Genomic DNA, 26,793 nt, shown 5'->3' on the forward strand with positions numbered 1-26,793 from the left:
CAGAGAAAAAAAAATAACACTGTGGAAAAGAAGAGGTTTTTTTCTCAAAAAGGAAAAAGAAACTTTCAGGAAGTGGGTACGAGGACAGGTGGCCTTGGAGGACTACAGGGAAATCCCCTGGCCAGGGGGCTTGGGGCTAGATGATCTTTAAGGGCCATTCCAACACTGTAATGTTCCGTGATTCTATAATATGCATTTGCTGATGGTTTGGCAGCTGCTGTGTCCCTAATGCCTGTAAAAGGATTTTAAAATTAATTTATTCTGGTGTCTTCTCTGGTATTGAATTAACATTGATGAGTTCATATCCACAGTGTTAAATGGGGCAATGTTTTGTCATTGCAGGGCTCTAGATCAGGTCAAAGAAATGTTACATTTGTGAACTCACCAGTTCAAAACCTTTGCTTATGAAAAAACTGACTTTAAAATTCATTAAAATATTATGTTGGAAAAGAATCAGTAGTCCCAAATAATCCTGTGCCTGCTGCCAGCAGCTATGGAGCAGATTTGGAAAAGAAAAGCCCTGAAAGACTGAGCATGGTAAAACAGGGAAAAGGTGCAGAATGATGCAAATTTATTAAAATCTCTGCAAATCAGATCAAAGTGAAAGGTTTACAGCAGGCAGCTCCAGGAAAGGAAAGAAGAAATCAGTCATGCCTGAGGTGCTCAGCCAGGCAAGGATTCCTGAGCAGCACCTCTTTAGGAGAATGGTTTTTTCTATTGTGCCAACTGCTTTTCCCTAGGACAAGAAGGGGGAAATCAGAGGGAAACTGCAGTGGGACATGGATTAAAGCATTTCACAGAGCAGCTTCTGCTCCAAGTGTCCAGGAGGCTGACTTGTAAACGTGTCCTGCTCAGGCAGTCATTCCCAGTCCCTGCCGAGGCTCTGCTTTACATCGTGGAGTTGGTTGCAGTGTGGTGGGTGAGGGATTCATCCTCCCCTCCAGTGTGCTGACTCTCCTTCAAGGAGCTCTGGGAGCTCCTCTCCTCCTCTTCCAGCAACTGTGAGGGAACAAGCAAACAGAAGTCAGGGAAATAGAGAGTAAAGTGAGGAGCAAAAGCACGACTCAGTTCACAGAGCTGAGATGAAGGAAAGCAGAAACTGGAGCTGATTTATTTCTGGGGGGTGGGGAGGGGTGGGCAAAAAGTTTGAGATGAAGTCTCATGAGAAGAAGAAAGCAAGGGAAATCAAAATGTGGAGCAGGAAGAGGCAGCAAATCCAAATGTTTTGCCTCACTAGAGTCAAGAAGCCCCAGAGAACCAAATAATCTGTGATTGGGATAAGGACTACATTTGACCCTGGGGCCCTTTAGTTCTTTGATCTCACATGCTAATCACAAATAAAAATACATATATCTGTATATATACAGGCATATTTATGACTCTTTTAAAATACTCCCCCCATCATCCGTATTATCAACTAATCATTCTTAATTGCTTTCTTTATTAACTAAACAAAACACAGTAATCTTTCTCGGTGGTGCAAGTTTTTCCAGAAAGTCACGAAGTGACCATAGCACAACCATGTTATATTTCCCTGGGAAAGCAATTGGAGCTGTGTTGACTTACACCACACTGTGATTTGTCCCAATATATTTTAATGATATGAAAAGCTCTTCAGAGATAATTCCTGATAGAGAAAAAGCTGACTCTGGATTTCTCTGACTGTATGTATTGAATGCTGACATTAATGAAATTTACCTACCGCGGCTTCTTGCTGTTCTTCTCTCTTTGCAAAGTTGTACACTGAAACTGTCAATTTAATATTGGCCTCTTCATCCTCCCGGACTGTCAAAATATTTAACATCTTCCAAGAAATGAGAAGAAAGAGCCCTCAGCTTTCCCACAAAATGACTGTACCTTTACAAGCCTGACCTACTAACAGAGCAGATGCTGCATACAAGAATTGTAGAATAAGATTAAATATAGATCTGTGCAAATATGTGTACGTCCTGCTAGATCAAGCTCATAGTCTTAATTTCAGATTGTTACTGTGTATTAAATTCTTGAATGTAATTACTGGTATTAACTGATAAAGCTTTTCTGGAGTCACAGTTTTGGCACTACTTTAGAAATGGCACAGATAGCTTTGGCTTATTCTTTGTCGTATACAGGATATGCAGTACAAGCAATGGGAATATTTTGTCTGTTGATACATCAAGACTGAGAAATTTGGCAAGGTAGTTCATGAGGTCACAGTGAACTAGCTTCAAATTTCTGAGGAAAAAATGTGATTTTTGCAAAGTTGTTATTAATTACTGCTAATATTCTGGGTTAATGTAGTTGAGCATTCAGTCTGCAGCTCCTTCAGGGATTTCTCTTCCTCAAAAAAACATTAAAAGAAATCCAATAGCTGTGCCTCTATCTGCTAGAATGATTATATTTATCATGAAGTAATTACAAAGAACACGGATCTGTTACACCAGTCAGTGTGATCAGCAGTACAAGCAAAGTGTTTTATGAAGTGTTTCCCTACAGCTGCTCATGCAACAAGTCACTTCAGTATTTTGGCTAGGGTTTCCTGGCATTGCCTATCACCTAGATACAGCATTACATACAATATCCTTTCTTTTTGGCCTCATTCCTGGGCAAATGGCAGGTAGGCTTCCAGATGCCCCAATTCATATATTGTCATTTGCTCTCTGAAATGTTTCCTCACAGGGAAGGAAGACTAAGAGCAGGAGCAGGAAAATGTGTGATTCTCCATAAATATATTACAGCTACATCTGCACTGAACAATGCCTGAGTAGCAAGCATAATTCAGCATGGACACCAGCTTTGTCTTTTATCACAGTTTATGCTGAGGAAGGTTTCAGTCACTGAAACTATTTCTACACCTGATCAGCTCTGACTCTGTGGACACCTCCCTGTTACCTCTGCTTCAGAGTCCCGCACCAGTTGCTTCAGATCCTTCTGTTCTGCTCTCAGCTCCCACAGCAAGTTGTAGAGATGGCGCATGTCCTTGTGTTTCTCTGAGGACCAGGGCTGGAAGCAGATAAGTCAGTGAGAAACAGCAGCACTGCCTGGGTGCACAGATCAGGTACTCTGCTGGCAGAAACTGGCATGATCCTGCTACAGCCAATAAAGCAGCACTCGTTTCCATCACTGAAACATCAAACCCATGGTCAGCATGGGTTTATCAGACTTCCTTTTGATTTAGAATCCATCAGTAATGTGAACCAGATGGCACACTTTGCTGATGCTGCTGTTTTACAGTTGAAATGAGATGAATAGGAATGTGTAGAAATAGAGATGATAAAAAAACGGAATTCCAGCAATGCTATTCTGTGTATTCTCCCCAGTGGGAAACAGAAATTTAAAAAAAAAAACTATAAAATTAAAAAAAAAAAACCCTACTTTGTAATCTCTGTTTGGTTTTCTTAAGAGCAATTGTACAGCATCACTGCAGAATTTACTGGCAGCCTTCTGCCTCTGGTTACAGTCTCACACTGATGCTGTTAGTGGGGTGACCCCTCACCCCTGATGAGATCATCTGCCTAAATGGCAGCACTCCACTTCTTTGGGAATATCTCTTATTTAAGGTTATCTATCTATCTATCTATCTATCTATCTATCTATCTATCTATCTATCTGCAGTGTATTAAGCCTCAGCATCTTGCTCTGCATCTGCAGAGTAAACACTGGGCTATTTAAGGAATGATAGGACCCAAGAAGTCCACAGCAGAAATAGAACCAGAACAAAGAGTGTCTGCCTTTGCTGCTCTGTTCTTGCTCTTTTTGAAGAGGGAGCAACAGAGGACATTTCAGCTTCCCTGCCATGAATCTCCAGAACTGAGTCCAACACCTGCTGAACCTACATTTTGCAGGATCCCAGGGGATGTGGAGTCTGCCTGATGACCAAATCTGAGAAGATGACCTCAGGCATGGCCAGAGCAGGCCTGCCATGTCACATTATGTCCTGCACTCCCAGTCACTCCCAGCATGGCAGTGCATCTCCTGGGCTGTGGATGTTGTCAGCCTGGAGCTGTGCAGGTGGAGTAGAGGGGCAGCATGGAATATGTCATGTTTGTAGTTCTTATACTTGACATTTCACCTTTGTGTCTTGTGATCTTCATACCTGGTATTTGACAGTGTTTTCTCTGCTCAGGAAGATTTCATCTTCTCTCTTCTCCCTCCCTATTACTCTGCAGAAAACCACCTTTGAGGGAATGATGTCATGGACCTCAAGGTGATATGTCAGCTGGATGACGTCATCTATGACCATAAAGACACGCTCCTCTATATCTTCATCAGCAGGCTTTTCTGGGTTTCTGTAGAAATACTCCTTGATTTGCTAATGGAGAGTGAAAAAAAGATACAGAAGCAACTTAGACAACACAAAACTGGGAAATGTACAGACTTGGGTAAAACCCCAAGGTAAAAATTGTGCTTTTCTGCCTGGACTTGCATCTTTTGCCAATGGGCCTACTGTTCTTGCCTATGTCTTTAAAAAACCCAACCACAAAGCTGCTTAAAGCAATACAGAAGCTTCCTATTTGTGGAGCAGAGTATGCTTTCTAAACTCCAAGTTCACTTGGGATGCATCCCTGCCTGAGGGACCTGCAGGATGCATGGTATTTTGGAGGAAAGCAAAGTTTCCCACATTTCCCAACACCGGGGAGGAAAAGGTAGCATGTTTGGTGCTGGTCCAAAGACAGGCCACTACATGGCTCTGTCTTGGCAGGTGAAATGTCTAAGCCATACATACTGCCAGATGTCATATTTCCTCCTTCTTCTGTTCTGCAAATCAGACCTGACAAAATGAAAAATATTACCTGCCTGTAACAAATCAGAGTGATGGGACAATTCAGGAACCTAAAATGATAATAGTTTTGGCTCAGCACACAAAATCACTTTCGTGGCTTTGAATCTTGTGAAAATTTTGTTCTGAAATCATATTCACTTTTTTTTTTCTTTCCTCTGACACAATTTCCAAGCCTTAGTTTCCTAGTTTAATTCTAGCAGCTCAATACAGTTCCTGACAACTGCTCACGCTGTAGCTCTCTGTCAGGGAAGCAACTGTGAGACACAGCAGCTGAACAACGCTTGGATGTCTCATCTGGAGACATCAGCCTCAGCCATGCCCACTGAAAATGAACTGAAGCCCCAGGCAGTATGTTTTGCATAGTTTAAATATCACAGTGACACATATTTTCTGTTCCTGCCTTGGCCATACCACTATGGGCCGGGCGTTAGCCTCAGCTGAGACTCCAGCCATTTCCAGGTCTCTTTCACCAAACTCTATGTGCCGCGTGTGCAGGAAGTCGTCCCGCCCCACAAAGTACTCTGTCATCTCTGTAGCAGTTTCACTACGTTTCCAGAGGCCATCAACTCGTGCTGTGTGGTAAAACTCCACTGTGTGCCCAGTCTCAGGTTCCAGTGATGTGTAGGTGTGAGCTAAGGACAAATCACACACAATTTCAGAGTTAGCAACTGTAATACACTGAACACAAGCATGCCCAGGGGGAGTCTGATTTTCTTCAGCTTTAGCAACAGATCTGATGCAGGAGTTATCCCCAGCTGCACAACGCTGAGAGAACAAACATAATCCTAAAGAGAAAATTTCAGATTCTATCAATTCTGCTGATAAAAACAGAAATGTATCACCCTGATACACATGACAGCTATGTATTTTTCTAACACATAGAAAACTACATAGCTGTGGGAGCACTGCCCAGAACTGCAAGCCACCAACCCAATTCTCTACTCTTACTGGAGATCATTTTATTTATCTAGGCAATTTATCCCACAAGTATCCTGTCCCCCCTGCCTTTCACCTTTGGGCTTTTGCCACTGGTAGAAGGGAGTCATGTGAAATCCCATCAGCTGCAGTGGCTGCCCAGATGAGCTGGAATACCTTTAAGAAGGAGGGGGTGTCCAGGCTCAAAATGGTCTGTGATCAGCTGTGTTTGATGATTCACTTCTCTCATATACAGCAGGTCTTCTCGGTGTTTGAACCATTCCTTCACCCCCAGTTGTTCAGTACCTGGCAAGAAACGAGTCATTTTGCAACCTTAGGTCACCCTGTTGGAGGTGGCAAAATTCTGATGGGCTCTGAGTGTCTGTGCCAGCACCCTGTGCTCCTGATACAGCCTCAGTGGACACAGAATGGTCACTGGAACTGCCCCTGTGCACAGGGGAATTTTGTATGTGAATCCTGATCTACATTTGAGTAGATGAATTATACCCTGAGAGGGTCTATTCCTCTCCATCAACCAGAACTAGAGTAATGAGCTCAGGAATAGAACATGGCACAGCAAAGGGCTATGGACAGACAAGAGAAATTCCATCCCAAATATTTAATGATGATGTCAGGAGATTGGAGTATCACACTATCCAAGAAGGCTGAGGGCAGGACACTGTATGTGTGTCCTGCCCTCAGGAATCCTGGACACTGTATGTGTGTCCAGTTAGGAATCTGCATGGTTTCTTGAACCAGCTGTTAAAAATAATGTTTTCAACTACAGAGACATCCTCAGGCTGTAGCTGCCCCTTTCTATGGCCCCTTTTGACACCAATGAGGAAATGAAGATAGTGACACTATTGGATCAAATCCAACCAGCCTTCCATTTCTCTGAAGACTGAAAATCCAAGCAGCTGACCTGTGACATTGAACAGTTTCACTGGTGTATAAAACAGATTCAAACTCTTGTGAAAAGCCCTAGCAATGCTGGAAAGTTCAGGGGCTCCACAGACTAAGCACAATGAAGAGTTTGAGGGTAAAGTAAATAATTCCCCCACAAAGCTGAAAGGAAAATGAGAAAGCACAAGAGAGACTCTGGCAGAAAGGGAACCACCTCCCCCTCTCCATCAGCACGGCCCAGCCTGTGTGCTCAGTGTGTGAGTGTGCTCATTCATCCCTCTTACGGTCGGAGTCTGCGTAGACAGTGAGGCGTTCCACCAGCCCGTCGGCATTTGCATACGCCGCCCATTTCTCCTGCTTTGCTTTATCGTACAGGATCACCTTCTTCCCCCGGGGAAAGGGATTCTCATATTCTGCAGTGGGCAAGAGACATGTCAGACAAATTGACTCCTCTGTATTCAGCCAAAAAAAAAAAAAAAAAATTTAAGAGGGGGGAAAAAACATGGTCTAAGGGACATTATGCATTTATTTATTATGTTCTGCTGGCAATAAAGCTGTTCAGATTCTGCTTGTTGTCCTTTAATGTTATAATGGTATAATAACTCTTTCTCTCCCCAAACAGAGATAATGCAGGAGCATAGCAATAAGAGAAAGACCATCCCAGGCAAAATTCCCAGCTGGCAGGAAAACACAGTGTGGGGTGTGTGTCTGTGGAGGATGAGACAGGGCAGCACTGAGGGCAGCCCTGGAACCAATAGCTGTTGTGGCCTTCATCTATTGTGCTTCATTGTCGCTGTTTGACCAGCCTGAAGGGGGAACCCAGTGAGACAGGCAAATGTCCCAAACCCACTGAAAGGTCAGCCGGGGGCAAGCAAAAGGCAAAGGAAAAATACCTACCTCTGCAAGATACCTTGATTCGGTCTACCCATGATAGTGGCATCTCAAATCTCATGCCTATTTCCTCATTTTCGTCCTGAAACAGAAGCAGAGATTTGTGCTTCTGGCAGTACCTCCTACTGTGCCAGGAGGCATTTTGGTCCTGGTGAACTGCAGTGATGAGAGCTCAGCTCTTGTGAGGCTGTGTTCTGGTGAGCACCATAGCACAGCTACAACAGCACATCCCTACTCGAGCCTGATGAAATTATCTTCTCCTGGCTACTGCTCATGCTGGCAGGGAATGAATGTGGCAATCACCAGACTATTTTATGTAGACCCTGGAGGATTCTTTGCTCCCCAATTATGGGTACAGGCTGAAAAGAGTAGATAGCAGGAGGGAATTATTATTTGCATTCCTCTGTCCTGCTGTGTGGGTGCAATGTCTGTTTTATCATGCTGTCTTCTCCCAACATGACAACATTTTGTGCTTCTAGTACATGGCATTTTTTGTATTTTAGAGGACACACATTATTTCTGCATTTGTCTGGCAGGTTAACTTTGCAGCCAGGAAGGGAAAGTGATCAGAATAGAAAGAATGTCCACAAAAATCTCATTCTGGATTTTATTTTTTAAAATTATTTCACCCCAAAGGCCAATGCACTGGAGGCTTACAGAGATCCCTAGACACTTACAACCCCTAAAGTACCACTTGGAGTCTTGCTTCAGAAATCACCAGAACTCTCCTAGATTGAGAAGGAATCTAAACCTGTCCAGAGTAGAAGGGATGTGACCTGGAGAGGGCAGCAGGCAGGCAGATATTCACTATGGACACACTGGTTCCATACAGGGTCCCCAGTGCTCAGGAGCATCGCTTGGGTCACTCACCAGGTAATCTGCGTCGTCCTCGGGTGATTCTGTGGGCAACTGAGAGGCCTTGTTGCTGTCTGAAAACATAATTTCCCAGCAGAAAGCATCACTCAAGTCAAAGTTGAGATCCTAGGGCATACAGAAAAAACTCTTTTAACTACAGGGAATTGTCAAGGGCCTTACACTAAATTTGACCACTGCATCAATATGTTGTGGTGCTCTGGACCTGCCTGGGTGTCAGAGACTTTAGGAACTCTAGAGAGGGTTTGAGGACCTCAGGGAGGTGAGCTCCTCAAACCCTTGGCTGGCTGGTGGGACCCCAAAGACTGTCCCTGTGCCTAGAGGTTGCAGAATCCCTTCCTCATGGGTGCCTCTTTCTCAGATGAGGAAATGGCTGGAAATGCTTCTGCCTCCTTCCTCTGGGCAAGTAGGGCCCCAAGGGCAAGCTGATCCAACTCAGACCCTCACCTCCCAGACTCTCTGTCTGCTGGGGGGTAGCTGAGGCGTGGTAAGAGCTTAATCAAGATTTTACCTTCCTTGAGGTATGCCTGAGAGACCCAAAATATCCTCTGCCTCAAATGCTGTTGTTTGAGGGAAGGAATGCCAAGCCAGCCTTAAAAGCTGAAACTCTTGCACTGTAGGGATTTAATAGATGTGATCTGTATTTGCTGGCTCAGAGTCTGGGATGCCTTGGAGTATTTCCATAGTCTATGTAATCAGAGCAACATGACCAAAACCAACATAAGGAACAGTTAAGTGGAAACTGGACCAGTACTGGTCTTGGACTTCCCCAGGACTCAGGTGAGCCCAGCTGTCCCTCACGTGCCCAGGCAGGGTGCAAAGGGCTCTCTACCTTGCAGCCTCTGCGGCAGTCCTGCATGTTCACCCAGTAGTTCCTGTGGTTCCAGACGCTCTCAATCCCAAGGAAGCACTCATCCTTGGTGCTGTGGTGGTTTCCTGTGAAGGGGTTGATGAAGAAGGTCTCAGGAACCTTCCTCTTCCCAGACAGAACCAGAACCCAGGCGTGCACCCGTAAGCCATGCAAAGGGTCTCGCTTGGGCTTTTCCACCTCCTGTAGCACAGAGGATAGAGCAATAATTACTGCCATTTCACTGACACTTTATTCCAACCCAAGGGCAATCTTATCCTTTCCTCTGCCTACTTCTAAAGAGCTCCAGGCTCTTAATGTTCTTTAAGAGTGAGGCACATACTCAGCACGTGTTCCTGTGCCAGCACACACTGTGCTCCTGGAGGCCAACTGCTCATGGCCATGATCAAGGTGGTGTTGTAGTTCAGGAGGGTGTGAGCTCCTCTCTTTGGCCAGCCATTGCCTGTGTCTCAGCTATTCTTCCTGGAGCTCACAGGAAGGTGGACCTTGCTAACTCACCACGACCACCTCCTCTTCTTTTTCCTCCTCTTGCGTGGATTCAGTTGGTTCCTCCTTCTTGGCCTTCAGCTGAAGCTCAAACTGGCTCTGTGGCTCTACAGGGTAAGTAATTCTGTACTTGTTGGGATCCTCCTCTTCTGGTGCCTGCAAAAGCAGGGTATTACTGTGAAACCCAGCAGAGATCAAGAGAAGGAAGTAAATGTATGGCTTACAGGTACCTCTCAGTTCCCAACACTTGGCAGTTTGCAATATTGCACCTGGTGAGCAGAAATTCAGTGAAGCCAAGAAGGCCTTGTAGGGAGCTGTAGAAAATCACTCAAAAGATTCCTTTGGTGGATACAGATTAAAACCCAGTGTGGACCTGAAGCTGCTCCCCCTAGCTCAGCTCTGGAGCTCACTGGACATGAACATGCTGAGCATGTGTGCTGGACTCCTCTCTGCCCACTCACTGCAGATCTCACCTCTGAGGGCTTCTTGAGCCGTGGGCACAGCTCCTGCGTCTGGTCCAGGGAGCACATCTCGACGGTGGCATATCCATGTACACAGTAGGCATCGTAGCCAGCCCCGACCAGCAGGGAGCACAGCAGCACAGTGAAGTCAAAGCAGTTCCCTCGCTGGTACTTCAGAATGGTGGTTGGGGAATAGAGTGAGCTGGGCTTCAAAGAGAGAGATCATGTTCACAGTGCTTGTCTTGTGGAGCTGAAACATGCACCAGGCAGAGAGAGGCATTGCTCACATCCCTGGGCCCTGCAACCTATGGGAATCTGTTATGCAACATTTCTTTAAAACACTGACTCTAAAACTCCCCTCCAAAATGATCTGGGGAAACTCTGACCTCAAATCTGGTGACAAATTTAACCACAGGAAGGGAACTCATCAAACTGCTGAAAACCTAATGCTAATCCTGGAATGGGATTTCCCTCTCTCTCCTGCTGTTCTGTCTACAGGTCTTCCAAGGAAAACACCCATAAGCTAAATTATAGTTCACAAGAGGAAACATATTTCTTTTCTGGCCCTCTTTCTGGCAATAAAAAGTATCACTATACACATACTGCATAGAGAGAGGTTCTAATCCCACTCAGCTCTCAGACATCACCTAAGGTGATCAAGGCAGTCTCCACCTGCTAAATGGAGATACCTTCTGTGTAGTCACAAAGTGCCAGAGCTCCTCTTGAGACCCTGGGGCTCTTGGGACAGCCTGTGCCTGGTATAGGTTGTTTAGGTCACCCTGCAGTCCTTGCTAGCAAGAGTGTGTTCTCTTAACTTATTCTCATCAAGAACTTGCCCCAGCTCTGGCATCATCCCTTTTTGCTAACCTAGAAAGCTCCTTTCATCTCAAAATATACCCAGGTATGGGAATATAAATATCAAGAAGTGCCTAAGAACACTGAGGTGAAGTATCATTCCCTAGGGTTTACGTGCTCCTCTGTTCCAAGGTTTGCAGAGGGGAGGCTTGTCAGCCATTGCCTCCCACAGTGCTCCAGCTGCTCACCTGGGCTGGCTGAAAGCAGGGTCTGGTCTTGAAGAAATGGTGCTTAATTACTTAAAAGGTACCACACTGGACATGCACTGGGACTGTGGATCCAAGAGAATGCACAGGGTCTAGGAAAATCAGGGGGCTGCCTAAATAGTGAGAGGATGCTGGAAGTGACAAAGACCTTTGTGATCCCAGCCCCTGGGACTTGCCCACTGTGTCCTGCTGAAAGGCCCTTCTGTCACCTCTGTTCTGTCTCTGCTGGGGCTGCAGCCCCTTTCTTACCGGCGTGATTGGGCACTTGAGGGGCTCCATGATGAGGTAGTCACAGACAAAGCTGGCACAGCCTGACCAGTAGTACATGTCTGGGTAAGGCAGCAGGGTTGGCCTCACTGTTGTGCTCACAAATTTCTATAGGGCAAAAGAAGAGTTTGGTTAGCCAACAGGCCCTTGGCAGAGTCTCCTCTCCAAAGCCACCCTCAGACCACCCCTGGATGTTGCAGATCTAATTCAGGATCTTTCTACAGCATATCATCAGCATCAATATTCCTTCTCTCCAGTTCCAAGATGGAAATTTCATGGGGCTGGGAGGCTGTCTGCTTACATTCCAGATGTGAACCAGTTGTTCTCTTCATTTTCAAGCAAGTCAAATACCTACTGCCTTTTCTGGCTTTTACATCCTCCAGGATTTTTTTTGCCTTGGATGCTAATGATACAACAAATTTTGGAAAGAGCTGGTACAAAGTAGCAATTCCAGGTGCCCAGGGGGCCACGGGGGAAACATCAGGTCCAGAACTAGACAACGGTTGTGCAGCTTGAGCCCAGAGAAAACAAAACCAGACCAGAAACTTCCACATTTACTCCTTCCCTGTAACTTCGGTGAAGTTCAGAGTAAGACCTAACTCTGGATCCCTATCTGTGGCTGAGCCTGAGCCTTATCTAGTTCATGTATTTCTTTTCCTTCCCTTTATGTTTCTGTGGTCTCTCCTGCTTCCTAAGCATCACACTGCAGCCCACATGGCAACACCAACATTTATAAGGCTCATGAATTTGGACAGCCATGGTGTTCCTGGGGTTCTGTGTGCCTGCTCAGGGGCTGTGGGTTCAGCTAGCATGTTCCCATTCCCTTTAGCCAAGAGGAGCTGCTGTTCTTCCACAGCATTTGGCACTGTGGAAGCCAAGTGTTCCCTGTGCTGGGGCCCAGCCCTACCCACCCATACCTGCACACCACACTCGTTGAGCGGGTGGATGAAGAGCGGCTTGCGTTCAGGGCACAGGTAAGAGTACTGCTGGAAGAAATGGTCAGCGAGCTGCAGCAGCTTCTTTTCCTGCTGGGAATTTGTCTTGTACGAAGACGGTAAGTTGGATGTGTCAATGGAGCTCCAGTCAAAATCACTTATGTTGAAGGGGGAGGCAGAGAGACACAAGTAATAAGGCAGGAGCAATACAGGCAGGATGATCTGATAACAAAACATGGCAGGGCTTCCCTGTTTCACAGGTACATAATGGGGGCAATATCCAAGGATATGATTTTGACATAGCCAAACATCTCTGGAGCAATGGCAAGCTGACATATACCCAGAGTCTCAGAGGATCTTTATACACTGGTGAATGGATGTACAACCTTGCATGCCTACACTCTTGGACAAACTCATCAGGCACAAAAAACTTGCTTACTCCCATCACTGTGCAAGGGAACCACATGAGCCATCCACATCTGTGCAAAATCACCCTGTGGGGCCCAGAGGGAACATCTCTGCTCATCCCAGCCATGGGCAGAGACTTACGATTCCTCGCTTAAGGCTTCCTGCCCATCTAGCTCCAGCTCATCGAGGTAATCACTGATATTCAAAGAGATCGCATCTTCTGGTGGTCGCTCCACTTCCTCCTTCTCCTCCAGGGCCTCCATTCTGCCTGGCACTACAGGAATGCACACACCACGGTGATTTCAGGGGTGGGACCCATCTACACGGGAACAGAGCAACACTCCCACTGTGGCCACAGTGCTTTGGTACATGAGCATCGCTGAGGCAGCCAGAACCATGAGAGTTAAGGGAGAGCACAGAGCTTGGCTGGGTTTGGTAAATAAGTGTCTGCCTGTTCCAGCACACCCTAAGCGTGCAGAGCAGGCAGAGCTGTCTCGGTAGGGCAGAGCACGTCCCCACATTCAGACCGCGTGCCCCGTGTCCTCCCTCCTGCCCGGGGCACTGCTGGCGGGGCAGCAGCTCCCCCAACCCGCCGGGCACCGGCCGTGCCCCAGCCCGCGGCCCGCAGGGGCCTTGGAGGGAGCGAGGGCAGCCCCCAAGGGCAGCGCCTGCCGCGTATCGCCGCCGGCGCGGGCGGTGTTTGTGTGCCGCGCCTGCGGTCAGGCTGACCCCGAGCGGGGCACACAGCGGGCACACGGAGGCACAGACCTTGCCCGGGGGCCCCGCACCGCCCCCGGCCCTGCCCCGCCCGGCCGCCCCCTCACCGCGGCTCCAAGGGCAGCGCGGCCGCTCCGGCCCCGCGCGGCTCCGGAGCGGAGCACCATGGCAACGCCCGCGCCGCGGCTCGGGGGACAGGGCCTGCGGCTCCCGGGACAGGGCCTGCGGCTCCCGGGACCGGGCATGCGGCTCCCGGGACAGGGCCTGCGGCTCCCGGGGACAGGGCCTGCGGCTCCCGGGACAGAGCCTGCTGCTCCCGGGGACAGGGCCTGCGGCTCCCGGGAACGGAGCCTGTTGCTCCCGGGACAGGGCATGCGGCTCCCGGGGACAGGGCCTGCTGCTCCCGGGGACAGAGCCTGCTGCTCCCGGGGACAGGGCCTGCGGCTCCCCCCCGGGACAGTCCCCTGCCGGGACACCCCCGGAGTCCCCCCAGACCTCCCCCCACAGCCCCCGGCCCTGGAGGCTCCTCGGGAGCCCCGCGCAGCCCCTGCGTTGCCCCAGCCCCGGCGCCTCTCCCGGCCCGGCCGGCAGCACCGTGTCCCGGGCAGGGGACAGCGGCCGGCCCCTGCCCGCCGCCACGGCTGAGCCGTCGCCCTCCGAGACCCGCTCCGAAACTCACGAGTTCGGCTCTCTTAAAATAAAAGCCACCCCCAGTGATCCTTTGTTGCAGAGGCACTTACTCAAAAGCTGGCGCCAAGGGATGGCAGGACACCTTGTTCTTTTTTTCTTTTCTTTTTCTACTTCTTTTTCTTCTCCTTTACCATTTCCTTTTCCTTTTTCTTTTTCCTTTTCTATCTTTCCTTTTTATATTTTCATTTTCCTCTTCTTTTCCCTTTATTTCCTTTTTATTCTTAATTGGCAGTTCATTAGACTGTAAGGAGGGTCAGATGCTGAACACTTTTTTTTCTGGTTTGTTTTTGTGGTTAAGAAAAAATACGTATCGATGGACGGATGTTCACATTAGGCGCTCTCTTAAGGGAACCGTAGAAATTAAAGCTTTGAGGATGCACAGACTGCAGTCAAAATATATCAAGAAGCATAATTTTGAGTGATTAATGTGGTTTGCAGCTGGTTACTGTTGCCCAAATGGCATGAACCATTGAAGGCAGGGGTTTAGGTTGGATATTACGAAAAGGTTCTTCCCCCAAATGGTGGTTGGGCACTGGAACAAGCTCTCCAGGGAAATAGTCACGGTGTCCCAAGCTTGCCAGAGTTCAAAGAACATTTGGACAATGCTCTGAGAAGCACAGGGTGGGACTGCTGGGGTGGTCCTGTGCAGGGACCAAGAATTGGACTCAGTCCTTGCAAGTGCATTTCACATCTGGTTATGAAACAAAGTGGGGTAGGATCCTCCATCTCTCACCAGTACTTCTCAGCAGTTCTTAAATGCCAGAAGTCAATTAAAAAAAAAAAAAAGATAAGGGAAATATATCCAAAATTGTGTTTTGTTTCCAAACTGTGTTGTGTTTCCAAAACTGCCTGTACTCAGCACCCAAAGTTATCTGGCCTTGGCGTGTGCCGCTGTGGTATCTGTTGTTATTGCTGCAACAAAATCACATACCACAAAACCAGCTGGATGCCCAGACCCCAGATTCCGGAGGGTTTTGCTGACACTCCCTGTTTGGGACCCTGTCAGGGCTGTGAATTGGGTCAGCATCCACAAGCTGTCGGCTCATGGGCACGGCCATCCGTGCCGGAGGACGGACTTTGAGAGTCCTTTCCTCCCCAGCCCCCGAGGGATGCTCAGCAGGCTCTTGTGCAATCCCAAAGGCTGCGTGTTTGCGTGGGGGAGAGCGATGAGCTGTCGGGAGGCGATATAAGGCACACAGCAGGAGGCACGGAGCAGCCCCGGTGTGCCGAGCCACCCCCGAGGGGAAGGAACGGGGCAGCGGTGGATGGAGGAGCAGAGAGCAGCAATGGTGAGCAGGGGGAGAACAAGGTGGTGGGGTGTCTCGGGTAGATCTCTCAGGATGGCTGAGCAAGGAGCGGATGGGGCATTGACTCTTCCTGTCCAGCTGCTCAGGGTCACTGGAGGGGGGTATGGGTCAGCTGTGTGAGGGGGATTTTGGCACTGGCTTTGCCCTGCTCTCAGCACTGACAGAGCATTGCCCAGCCACCAGTCCTGGCCCAATTGCATCCACATCTCTGATAAGGAGTGTCTGGTGTCCAGGGCTGATCCAGCACTGTGCCAATAATTTCCCTAAAGAAATGCATTATCTGTACCAACAGAAGAGATTGTCCTTTTGACACTAATTTTAGTAGTGCTCAAAGCTTTGGGTTTGTTTTATGATCCCGTTTCTCCGTGTTATAGTTATGATTTACTGGAACAGTGAGGATCCTTTTGCAAATCCTAAATCTTCAAAAGAGGTGTAGTGGGAAGAGGGTAACTCCTTTCCTCTTTGGGGAGCCCAGACTGACATCCCATCTGAGCAGCTTTACTCAAATTGCCACTGAAATGTGGCTTTATCACTGTCAGCACATCCCTGTGGGCCCCAGGGCTGGCTTCTCCCACCTCCTTTCTGGAATAGCTAAATTCAGGATAGTGTTTGACCCCTGTGTTAGCCTGATGGGGGAAGGTTGATCTGGCCCTTTGGGATGGGAAATTACTTTGCTCCATCGAAATACAGCACGGAAGTTACTGCACCAATGCTTGAGGATTCAGCCTTTCTGAAGGACTGCAAACATCTCCAGTGAGCATGACAACAAATTCAAGTTATCCAGAGCCTGCTTGTTTTTCCAGGAAGGGATTGTGAGATGTTTGCTGCTGCTCTCTGTGCTCTGCCTGGCTGGCTGCGAAGGCAACAAGAGTGAGTCTCTCTGTGCTCTGTTCCTGCTGGGTCACAGATGGGTAGCATGGAAAGGAATGGCCAAAGCTTCACCTGACCTATGCTCAAGTTCCTCATTCAGCACACTGCTGAAGGCTGCTAAAGAGGAACAATGGAATAGGGCTCAGAGAGGGAGGAACTGGGGTCCAGGAGCCAGCAAAATAGGCAGAAACTGCAGGCTGTCCACCCCAGCCACGAAGGGTGCGTAACCCATGGTGCTGCGATGTGCCACCATGCTCCTCGGTGACAGTGACAGGCCCATTAGCTCTGGTCCAGATTACAGCCAGGCTGAGGAGGTCTCACAGCCTCCCAGCAAGCTGAGGCAGCAGGTTCTTCCTCAGATGTATCTGCTCTGGCTCCAGGCGAGGATCTCACCCTTGAGAGCTGTGCAGCACTTCCTGCCATGGGGTGAGTTCTCAAATCTTTCATCAGGGAGATATTCCTGCTGCATTTCATCTTTCTTGCCTTTCCTTTGCTGCAGGTGAGCTGGCCAGCACCCATGGCCTGAGGCCAGGGGTTGCCCTCCGTGTCAAGAGGAGCCCAGATGCCTGCCTGCCAAACCCGTGCCAGCACCAGGGCCAGTGCCAGGTTCCTGTGGACAGACCAGTTTGCAGCTGCAAGCCAGGCTTCACAGGGGAATTCTGCCAAGGTAGGGCTGGAATGCTGGTGAGCCCTCCCCAGTCTGTCCATGGGCACCAGAGGGAAGGGAGATGGGCACTGGTGTTACCATTGCTCTCCACCCCTGCAGCACATCCCAACTCCTGGTTCAGGTGCATTCTGTACCACTACAACCATCTCCTGGCTACAAGACCCAGCCACAGGCCATTTTCTTCTTCCCCAAAAGCCTGAATTCCTTGGCAGTGCCGTGGTGTGGCAGGGCATGCTGCAGGGCACAGCTGCCTCAGTTTCTGAAGAAGCACATCCACCCTGGCACAGATACAGTGAAGCCTCTTCCAGACACTGGCCAAAAACTCTGTCTTCTTCCTCTGAAGGAGAGGGTCCCTGTCCCTCTGGTGCCCTAGACACACTTGTTGGTTGTGTGGACAGCCCTCCAAAGGGACCAGCCTGTCTTCTGCCCAGTGTCTCTGAAGAGCCCTACAGCAGCCTGCACCAAGGCTGGGATGAGGCTGCTGAGCTCAGTGGGACTGTGCCACCCTCCAGCTGGCCTAGGGCTGCTTCAGGCCTCCCCTTATTGCCATTGCAGATGGCTTTTTCCCCCAGATGTGGTGCTGAAGCTGTCCTGTGAGGAAGAGCACATGAAGATGATGGTGAGGAAGGAGGTGTTTGAGCTCTTGAAAATCCCCCTGGAGCTTGTCCACTTGAAGAACCAGGCATGCAAGGTCTCAGAGAAGGAAGAAGAGGGTGAGCTGTTTTTTGCAGCCATTCTCACAGGTGAAAACCACACTGCCTGTGGATCAGTAATCCAGGTGAGGATCCATAGCTCCAAAGCCAGGACAGAAACAGACATGGTGAGGTGGGATGGCAAAGGGCAACCCCAAAGGTTTTTGCTTTTATATCTGGGTGCTGAAAGTTCTCATTCCCTTTGAAAGTCTTCCTTGAGGATGTCGGAAAGCTCTTCTGCCTCCACCAAACCCCTGCTGGCAGCACATTTTGTCTTATTTAGGAGAGCTTGGAAGTCTCATTGTGCACTGGTAACAGCCCTCAGCTTTCTGGAGACATCCTGTGAAGTCTGCAGCCCTGTCCCCTTGGTCCTTGACTTGCTTCATGGAGCAGGAAGGGAGCAGACAAGGTGCTCGAGCTCTGCATTGCACAGAAGAGCCCTGTGCTCACTGTCCTGACTGCTGTGCCAGCAGCCCCAGACACAGGCTGAAAGCCCAGCAGATACCCAGGCCTGGAGCAGCTACAGCTGAGTTGTGCCTTCTGAACTTGCAACTCTGTGTGTGGCTTTAGTCATGATCTTGATTTCTGTGTTGTTCCAGAAAAACAGCTCCCATGTCTCGTACTCCAACGCCATCGAGTCGGAGCAGGAGGTGCCCAGGGCCACCATCTCCCGCAGTTTTCAGCTGGAGGTGCACTTCTCCTGCATCTACGCCTACCAGCAGGTTGTGAGACTGCCCTTTGCTCTCACTGCTGTTGACAAGTGAGTGTCCCACTTCACCTGGCTGCTGACATGGTGTCTTTGAGCTTGGAGAAAAGTAAATTCAGTGAGACAATTTGCAAAGACCCTGGGGAGCCCCAGAGAGCTCTGAGAGCAATGGTGGCTTCACCTGTGCAACATCCTTCCCACCTCCTCGTTCTGTTTGTGACCTCTCGTCCTGTCCTCTCCTCTCAGGCTGGTACAGCTTGTGGTCAGAGAAGGACACTTCAACGTCAGCATGAGACTGTACAAGTCGCCCTCCTACCTCGAGCCTTACCACCTGCCGAGTGTGGCTGTCCCCCTGACGGACACACTCTATGTCCTGCTGAAGATGGAAGGGCAGCACCAGCTCAAGTACTTCCTGCTGAGTGTTTTGGACTGCTGGGCCACGCCGAGCCCAGATCCGCACCAGGACACGCAGCACAAGCTCATTGAGCAGGGGTGAGGGGAGTGAACCCAGCACCTCCAGCCTCCTTGCACCACAGGACTAGACAGAAATAGGCCTGTGGGCTGCACCCATTCCCTGTGGGATGTGTTATCCAAGGCTGGGATGCTCCACCTCGTTTGCCACCCGCTGATCCAGCCCCCATGTCCCAGGTGTCCCCATGACGAGACGGTGACCTATCTGAATGCCATTGGCGAGAGCACCGCTGCCAAGTTCAGCTTCCAGATGTTTCAGTTTGTTGGTTACCCTGAGGTGTTCCTGCACTGCCGTGTGCAGCTCTGTGTTCCTGATAGCCCGGAGCCCTGTGCCAAGGTGAGCTCTCCTGCTGGGCTGCACCGTGCCCTGGGTGGCTGTGGGGCCTCCCTTCACTGGCTCTGCTTGGAGAAGGGGCTCTGCTCTGGTTTTGGGTGCCTCACAGAATAAACACCTCCAGAATCAGGAGCCCTGAGCACCAAAGGTACAGGGGCCTGAACCCACCAGAGATCTCTGTTCCCTCTTCTCTGGGAAAGGAAGGGAGATCTACAGGATGGCCCAGGTGCAGGGTTCCCTCCCCTGCCCTCCCATCACCCTTCCTTTGGCTTTGTTCACAGCAATGCCCCAGGCACTGGAGGAGCAGGCGGGCACTGGCAGATAACTACAACAGGATTGTCTCCTATGGGCCCATCCTGCTGCTGGCTGCTCCTTCCTCGGGAGCAGAGATCCACCATTCCAGCAGTGACCAGCAGGACCCAGCGGGTATGCATGTCCTCCTGGGCACCGAGGTCAGTCCAGGAGATCCAAGCAGCAGTCCAGGAGCAGGGCTGGGGCAAGCCCACCTACAGCATGGCTCAGAGCAGGCTGTAGGTAGCAGGGGTGGGTGGAGGCCATTCGAGGTGACCGAGACCTGTTAGTGCCCTCAGGATCCCACAGTGCCCCCAGCTCCTGCCTGTCACAGGAGATGACCTCCCTGAATCTATCCCCAGTCAGGAGATGCCTCACCAGGGCTCAGAGCTGGCTCAGGGCACCCAGATACACGACCAATCTCTCTCCTCTTTGGCAGGTCCCAGCCTCTGGCTCTCCAGGGCTCTCATTCTGCTGGGTGTGCTCGCCGTGCTCGCTGTGGCTGCTGCGGCCGTCAGCGTGGGCCGGCGGATGGGTTAGGAAACAGCTGTTTCCCAATAAACAGGACAGAAGCAGAGAGGCTCTTGCTGTGTCTTTATGGGTGTTTTGGGGAAGGGGGTAATGGCTGGATCAAAACAGTGCTTGAAGGATAAGGTGCATCACAGTGTTTCTGTTCCCTGTAGCATCTCTTGGACCTTCTCCCCTGCGGGCCCACAGTCTCTCAACCCAGAGTATGTACCCAGGGATGGGAGAGCCCTTCCTCCTGCTTCCCTCTTCCCCACAGAGCTGCCCTGGCATGTGGAGAGATGGAAGTACCCCACTTTAGATACCAAAGCTGGTCTTTGCAAAGTTCTGTGCCACACAAAGGCAGCGTTAGCAGAGAAAGGGCTGCTTTGTTCATGCAGTGTGTGTGTGTGTGTGTGTGTGTGTGTGTGCACCCATCCATAGTGATTTCTCCCTTCATTCCTAACATTTCTCTTTTCATTCATGGCAAATGGCCAGCAAGACTTTTCCCATTTATACATCCCTAATATAAAGCAAATAACAAACAATAATGTACGTATTGAAGACTAAATTCACAATGCTCAGACAGCTGGCAAGGATTTAATACCAAAACACAGATCAGGAGAAGAGAGCAGTTGCCCTGCAAAGCAGCTGTATGTGCATTTTGGCTAGAGCACCATGTCCATGAGGGAACTGCTGCTGGCCCCAGAGGCTGTTTGGCAAGAAGAACACACAGTAGATCTCTGCCAGAGAGCAAGGAGATATTTTGTAAAAAAGATCATGGATTTCCTCTTCTTTTTGCTGATTCCCAGATGCAAACCTCCTGCATGTGGGCTGCAGCACATCAATCCTCTCCCTCCAGTGGCAGGAATCTCACTGCTGGGCTGGTTCAGCACCAAAAGCCACCTCTAGCAAAGAGGGTGATGGCTCCATCACGGCTGAAGGCAGGTCCTTTGTGGGCTTCTTCCTTGTCCCCTGGGGAACGAGATCAGGGCCACCTCAAGACCATGGAGCTGCAGCCTGGAGGGACTTTGCAGAAGCATCATCTGTGGAGCTCCTTGCCCAGGGCAGCCCACCAGGAATGAAAGTGACAAAGCAAAGAGCCCTGCTGAGGTGGGTCATGCCCACTGAAGGGTAAACTGAGGCACTGTTAGCTGATCTCTCCCTTGTGAGGAAGCTGCATCTGCCAGGATCGCTCTCAGTGGACGCAGGTGCTGGCAGGGAGAGAGGTCCAGCCAGGAGCTGCTCCAGCCAGGAGCTAGTCCTGGGAGGCTGTGGTGGTTTTGTCATGTCTGATGATGTAGGAGAGGGAACCAGTGGTCTCCTTTGTCTTTGGGTAGTAGAGGACGACCAACCAGATGAATATGAAGATTCCTTCAGGGAAGGGAAGACAAACACTCAGCAGCTGCAGGAGACATAGGGAAGGATCTTGCCAGGATGCTAATGACACTCTCCTTCCACTTCCAGGGGATTCCCTCAGCTCACTCCTGCCTCCCCCCCTCCTTCACACAAACCATTTGGCTGGGAGTGGATAATGTCCCTGGTCCTCTGCTAAGGAATGTCTTTCTCAGAGAAAAGCCACCACGGGTGGAGAGGGTGTAATTGGGAGCCATGAGCAGCTCCATGCTGGGGGTTGGGACCTGCTGCTTGGTGTGTCCTGACAAAAGGAAGGGCATGACAGCGCTGGGAAGGCACTGGTGCCTTGGGATCCCTGGTCAACCCACAGCCAGGCTGGCTTCTGCCTCCTGCATCTTCCCCTCCCAAGGCCAGGGAAGCCAGCTCAGAGTGAGTGCTGACCTTGGAGAGAGTTGAGGACGGTAAAGAGGTAGAGCACAGCTGCAGAGGAGACGCCATAGGTGAGGAATGCCACAGCCCAAGTGGCTCCCAGCAGGCAGAAGAGCCCTGCTGCCACCAGAGCCACCTTCCAGGGCTTACGGTGTCCCTGCACTGCCCCAGTGCCCTGCAAGCTGCAGCTCTTGTGGGTCACCACCCCAAAGACAGCCATGTTGAAGAGGAAGATGAGGCCAAAGTAGCCACAGTTGGTGATGTAGTGGACAAGAAGATGTTTGGAAGTGATCCAGCACCTGAAAAGAGACAACTGTGATGCCTCCTGCAAGCCTCAGCAGCACCCATGGGAGCCTTCCCCTGGTGGGATTTTTCCAAGGCCAGGGTGAAGCAGGGGGACAGTGGTGGGCATCCACTGCCCTCGTGTTGCTCAGCTGGGAGGGAGGGAGCCTGGACAAGCTCCAGGTGGACCTTGGACATCCCTCCATGACCTGGAGGGCTGCAGGCATGACTGAGGAGGCTCAGCATGAGAGTGGGGGTGGCTGATGTGTGGCAATCACAATTAAGGAAGCAGAAGCATGGCACAAAGCCAAAGCAGATGGGTGCAATCCCTGAGCACTGCACCCCTGGCAGGACTGAGCTGCCCCTCCCTGTGCCAAAGGGCCCCCTGAGCCCTGTGGGCAGTGGCACACGCACAGGCGGGCTATGACCTGGTGGTCCATGGTCTGGATGCTGTACTGTCCATAGCTGCCAATAGCTCCTGCCACTCCCACCACGAGAGCTGGGAAGCCTGGAAGAGGAGAGACACAATCACAGAATTGTTTAGGTTGGAAAAGACCTCTAAGATCATCAAGTCCAGCCATTAACTCAGCACTGCCACATTCACCACTAAACCGTGTCCCCAGGTGCCACATTCACACATCTTTTGAACACTTCCAGGGATGGTAACTCCACCACTGCCCAGGGCACCACCTCACCACCCTTTCAGTGAAGAAATTTTCCCCTGTATCCAATCCAAACCTCCCACTGCCCCTCTCGCCCCCCATCTCTCATCCAGGCTGCTCACCCCAGCCAGCCAGGCACAGCTTGGCCAGGTAGTGGTGGATGTAGGTGCCGAGGACCTTGACAAAGAGCAGGTAGAGCTGACAGCCCTCCAGCGCCGTCCAGGTGAAGCAGCAGAGCAGGCAGTAGTGGGTGAGCCCCCCCAGGACCCCGCAGGTGCTTGGGTGGGTCCTGGCAGAGAGCCCACTGTTGAGCAGGAAGGCCAGGTTGAGGAGGAGCAGGCTGCCCACGAGGTTGAGGTGCAGCCCCAGGTTGGTGCGGACGGTCTCCTCACACCTGAACCTGCACCTGTGTCCCCACAGAAGGGCAGGGGTCACGGGTGAGCAGGGCCCTGTGCTGTGGCACAGCAGGTCCACGAGAGGCACTGGCACTGCCTCACGTCTCTCCCAGCCTGACAAGCCCCCGTGGAGCTGCTGGCTCATCCCACCTGATGAAGATGCAGAAGGCCATGGTGAAGATGGAGAAAGCCATGGCTACCCCACAGCCAGCGGTGGCAACAGCCATCAAAGCTTTTGCTGTGGAGCCATCCAGAGCTGGGTTCTGCCAAACATGCAGATGTTGGGTTAGACAGGCCCTGCCCCAGCCTAGAAAACCTGATTGCAGGTACCAGAGACATGGGGCTGGTAGGCCCAGTGGGCTGCTGCACAGACCCCATACCAGCCCCCAGAAGATCTTCGGGGGAAGCAGGGCAGTGCTGACTCAGAGGAGATGCTCTGAGGTGGGGTGAGGTGTGGTGAAGTGGACCCCTGTGAGCACCCTCCTGGGAGTCTCCACCAGGATCTGGGACCTCAAGCCTTGTTCTGACAGAGCCTGCACAAAGCTGGGGCCTTTTCCAGCCTGCCCTGCTCAGCTGATCTGCTGCTGCCCTCCTGAGCTGGGGCTGGGCTCGGTTTTGGGACCCTGCCTTGCCTGAGAAGAGCTGTAATTGTCCCTGTGAGGCTACTGATGATACCCAAGGGGCCACAAAAGTGGGCAGGCAGCACTGCCAGAGCACAAGCAAGAGCTGCAGGAAGTGGGATCGTCACCAGCAGGAGAGTGAAGAAGGTGAGATGGTCACAGGAGCAGACTGTCCCCTTGTCCCCGGGCTGTGTGAGACATCCACTGCTCCGCCAGCCTCCTGCCTGCCCTGCAAGAGGCCCGGGGGAGCGGCTGTGAGCGCTGGGACAGCGCCGGTGCCCCGCCCCACACCTGCCCCGAGCAGCGCGCACCTTTGCGGGCATCCCAGAACACGCATCGGGGGGTGACGCCCTGCGTGGGGAGAGAGCGTCAGCCCCGCATGGGGAGAGCAGCGTCAGCCCCGCATGGGGAGAGCAGCATCAGCCCCTGCCCCGGGGAGGGGTACTGGAGGGGAGGGGGAGGGCAGACCGGGCTGACTCGCCTGGGGCAGCTCCCTGTGGGCGAAGGTGAGCTGCACGGGCTCCCGCAGCCCCGAGATGCTGCTCTCTCCCACCGTGATGCCCACCACGGTGTTGTCCAGGACCTGCCCTGTCTGGTTGATTTCCTGCGGAGGGGAAACGCTGCAAGGCTGGGCTGGTGGGCGGCAGGGGCTGGGGGCAGCAGGAAGGATGCTGGCAGTGCCAGCCTGTACCTTGAACATGCCCAGCTGCTGGATATTGAGGACTGTCACCACCACACGCACTGTTTGGCTGCTCAGGGAGCGGAATATCTCCCTGGGGAGGTGGATTTTACCTGCCTTCCCTTTCTCTGTGGTGTTCAGCCTGCTGGGGCCCTGCAGCAGAGAACAGTGAGAGGTTGTTGCTGCCGGGTCACATCTCCTTTCAGAACCCACCAGTCCTGCTCCAGACACAAATTCAGCCCTGCCCAGGTGGGTTTGCTCAGCAACATTGGCAGGAGCCCTGAGGGCAGAAGGGAAAAATCTCATTCCCAGCACTCAGCATCCATGGGGGCAGAGCTGGAAGTGGGACCCAGCGGATTCTCTACCCACCATCACCCACACATGATCCCCTGGGACAGTCAGAGCCTGGGAGAGCCTCTGGGTGGGCAGGAGGCACAAGGTCACACCTGTCTCTCCTCCTTTCCTACCTCACGCTCCCCCTGACCTCCTGGTCTGCTGGGATGGCTCCTGGGGAGGGCTCTGTCCTCCCAAGCACCACTTCAGTGTCTCCTTGCCAAGGGATGTTGATGTTGATGTGGGCCCATGATGCAACCCCACAGGGAGGAGGAAGAGCACAGCAGGGCACACCACACCCTGGGGCAGGGGCTGAGGGCTGCTTGGAAGGTGTGGGATCTTCCAAGCAAGGGAGAGGGAGAGGCACACCTCACCTCTGTGGGGGAGAAGGTGATGAGAACATCACGGGTGACAGCCCTGCTGACATTGAGGAGCAGAGTCTTGAGCCCAGCCAGCCAACTGTGCCGCCCTGACTGCAGCAGCCTGTGGGACAAGGGGGGCTGTGGGACAGGGGGACATGGGCACTGAGCCCACAAGCCCTGTCCTGGCCAGCCCTGCCCCTACCTGAGCCAGCGCTCCCTCAGGCAGGCGCAGGCGCGGCTCTCGGAGCGCCACAGCTCCGGGCAGTGCTGGGACAGGAGGAGCACTCGGCTGCTGCTGCCTGGGCTCTGCTGCTCCAGCACCACATTGCAGCACTCACGGTGCTGATCACCCCGATGCAGGTCTGGGCAGGGGGCAACAGGTGACCACGGGGCACCACAGCACCGGGTGGGCACTGGGAGCACGGGTGGGAGTGGGAGGGGACACTCACCAGAACAGCTGTCCTGTCCTTCGGCAACATCTGGAAGAGGGGGATATGGAGAAAGGGGGGGAAACACCAAAATCTCGGGTCAGCCCTCCCTCTGTCCAGAGGGAAAGGGGAGGAGAAGACAGGAGAGTCTGGCAGCTGCCAGGTTTTAAAAGAGGAGTCCTGCAGTTATGTAGGCTTCAAAAACACCTGGACAGGGATCGGAGGTGGTGAGGGCAAAACCACCGTGTCCAGAGGGGCTCACAAAGGAGACCCTGGACTGCTGATCCCAGGTTTTAAAAAAGCCCCCAGCAACAAAGCCCCCAACTCTGCTCACCTCTGCACATCCCTGTGGGGATGCTCCCCTCTGGCCTGTCCACGTTTCAGGATGAAATCCCCACTTGGTCTTTTGGTGAACATCTTCCCATGGGAAACCCTTCCCACAAAGCCCACCCACCCCCAGTGCTGAGGGTGCCACTCACCAGGCAGCAGCAGGAGCAGCAGGACAGTGCCCAGGAACAAGCTTGTGCCACTTTGTGGGGTCTCCTGGCTGCCCTTGGCCATCCCACCACGCTCTGCTCCCCTTGGCCCAGCAGCTCTGCTCCTCCCCAGGCTGCCCCAAGGCTTGTGGCCACTTCTGAGGTAAGAGCTGTTCCTCATTTCCCTCAAAGGAGCCCCTCACATCTTCCTGTGGGCTGGCAAGTGACCTCCTGTCCCTCCCAGCTCTCAGCAGCAGCAGCAACCGCCGGAGCCGCAGCCTTTCCGCCCGGCTCCTGCCTGTCACCAGCTCAGGGCTTTTCTCTTTCCCTTTCTCGCCACACTCCTGCCCAGGGGTTGATGGCCCTAAGCAGCCCAGCAAATGCTGGAGCATCCTCATCCTAAACTGGGCACCACCACAAGCCTCCAGGATGAAACGTCCCCTTCCTGCCCCAGCTGGGTGGAGGGGGATGATCCGCAGCCAGCTGGAAGGGGGGTGGTGGGATGGGAAATGTGGTGCTGTGTTTGCAAGAGGCACAGCCAGGACAGCCAGATTCTGCCTGGCCCCACAGCCAGTGAGGGGATGATTCCCATCATCTGATGTCTCCCTCTTTGGATCCCTGTCCTCCACCAGCCTCCCTTTCTGCTGGGGGGTGACAGTCCCTGGAGACTTCCCAAGCCGTGGTACCTCCCT

At 51.9% G+C, this 26,793-nt stretch overlaps 3 protein-coding genes across 3 annotated transcripts; 1 reads left to right on the forward strand and 2 right to left on the reverse strand.

Moving 5' to 3' along the window:
- Positions 1–888: 888 nt before the first annotated feature.
- On the reverse strand, positions 889–13,093 carry DRC7 (dynein regulatory complex subunit 7; the record flags this gene model as incomplete). The annotated part of the gene is made up of 15 exons (XM_084214966.1): positions 889–999; positions 1,703–1,804; positions 2,872–2,982; positions 4,076–4,291; positions 5,174–5,394; positions 5,855–5,983; positions 6,865–6,993; positions 7,478–7,553; positions 8,342–8,452; positions 9,177–9,395; positions 9,711–9,854; positions 10,172–10,366; positions 11,470–11,595; positions 12,405–12,579; positions 12,972–13,093. 15 exons carry the CDS (start codon positions 13,091–13,093, stop codon positions 889–891), a joined length of 2,187 nt encoding a protein of 728 aa, XP_084071092.1.
- Positions 13,094–13,112: 19 nt separating this feature from the next.
- LOC311159075 (uncharacterized protein) lies at positions 13,113–20,115 on the forward strand (the record flags this gene model as incomplete). Its single annotated transcript, XM_084214967.1, has 11 exons — positions 13,113–13,126; positions 13,407–14,228; positions 15,378–15,563; positions 16,281–16,414; positions 16,914–17,081; positions 17,654–17,859; positions 18,373–18,533; positions 18,726–18,971; positions 19,128–19,287; positions 19,566–19,710; positions 20,015–20,115. 11 exons carry the CDS (start codon positions 13,113–13,115, stop codon positions 20,113–20,115), a joined length of 2,343 nt encoding a protein of 780 aa, XP_084071093.1.
- A 574-nt stretch (positions 20,116–20,689) lies between these two features.
- Positions 20,690–26,584, reverse strand: ADGRG3 (adhesion G protein-coupled receptor G3). Its single transcript, XM_084214968.1, has 12 exons — positions 25,995–26,584; positions 25,400–25,719; positions 25,210–25,318; positions 24,515–24,655; positions 24,305–24,427; positions 24,135–24,174; positions 23,952–24,052; positions 23,354–23,466; positions 22,931–23,214; positions 22,561–22,654; positions 21,877–22,163; positions 20,690–21,453 (listed from the first exon to the last, which is right to left on the reverse strand). Exons 1-12 carry the CDS (start codon positions 26,280–26,282, stop codon positions 21,338–21,340), a joined length of 2,016 nt encoding a protein of 671 aa, XP_084071094.1. The 5' UTR covers positions 26,283–26,584; the 3' UTR covers positions 20,690–21,337.
- Between the last annotated feature and the right edge of the window lie 209 nt (positions 26,585–26,793).

The sequence above is a fragment of the Fringilla coelebs genome (genome assembly GCF_963513975.1).
Source record: "Fringilla coelebs genome assembly, chromosome: 14".
Taxonomy (NCBI): Eukaryota; Metazoa; Chordata; class Aves; order Passeriformes; family Fringillidae; genus Fringilla; species Fringilla coelebs.

Excerpts from the sequence above, each read along its gene's own strand:
- ADGRG3 (XM_084214968.1), bottom strand. The coding sequence starts at position 26,282 with ATGAGGAACAGCTCTTACCTCAGAAGTGGCCACAAGCCTTGGGGCAGC. Across the intron at positions 25,720-25,994 it reads TCATCCTGAAACGTGGACAG|ATTTTGGTGTTTCCCCCCCT; the intron begins GCCAGAGGGGAG and ends GGCTGACCCGAG. Across the intron at positions 23,215-23,353 it reads GCCTTCTGCATCTTCATCAG|GTGCAGGTTCAGGTGTGAGG; the intron begins GTGGGATGAGCC and ends GTGGGGACACAG.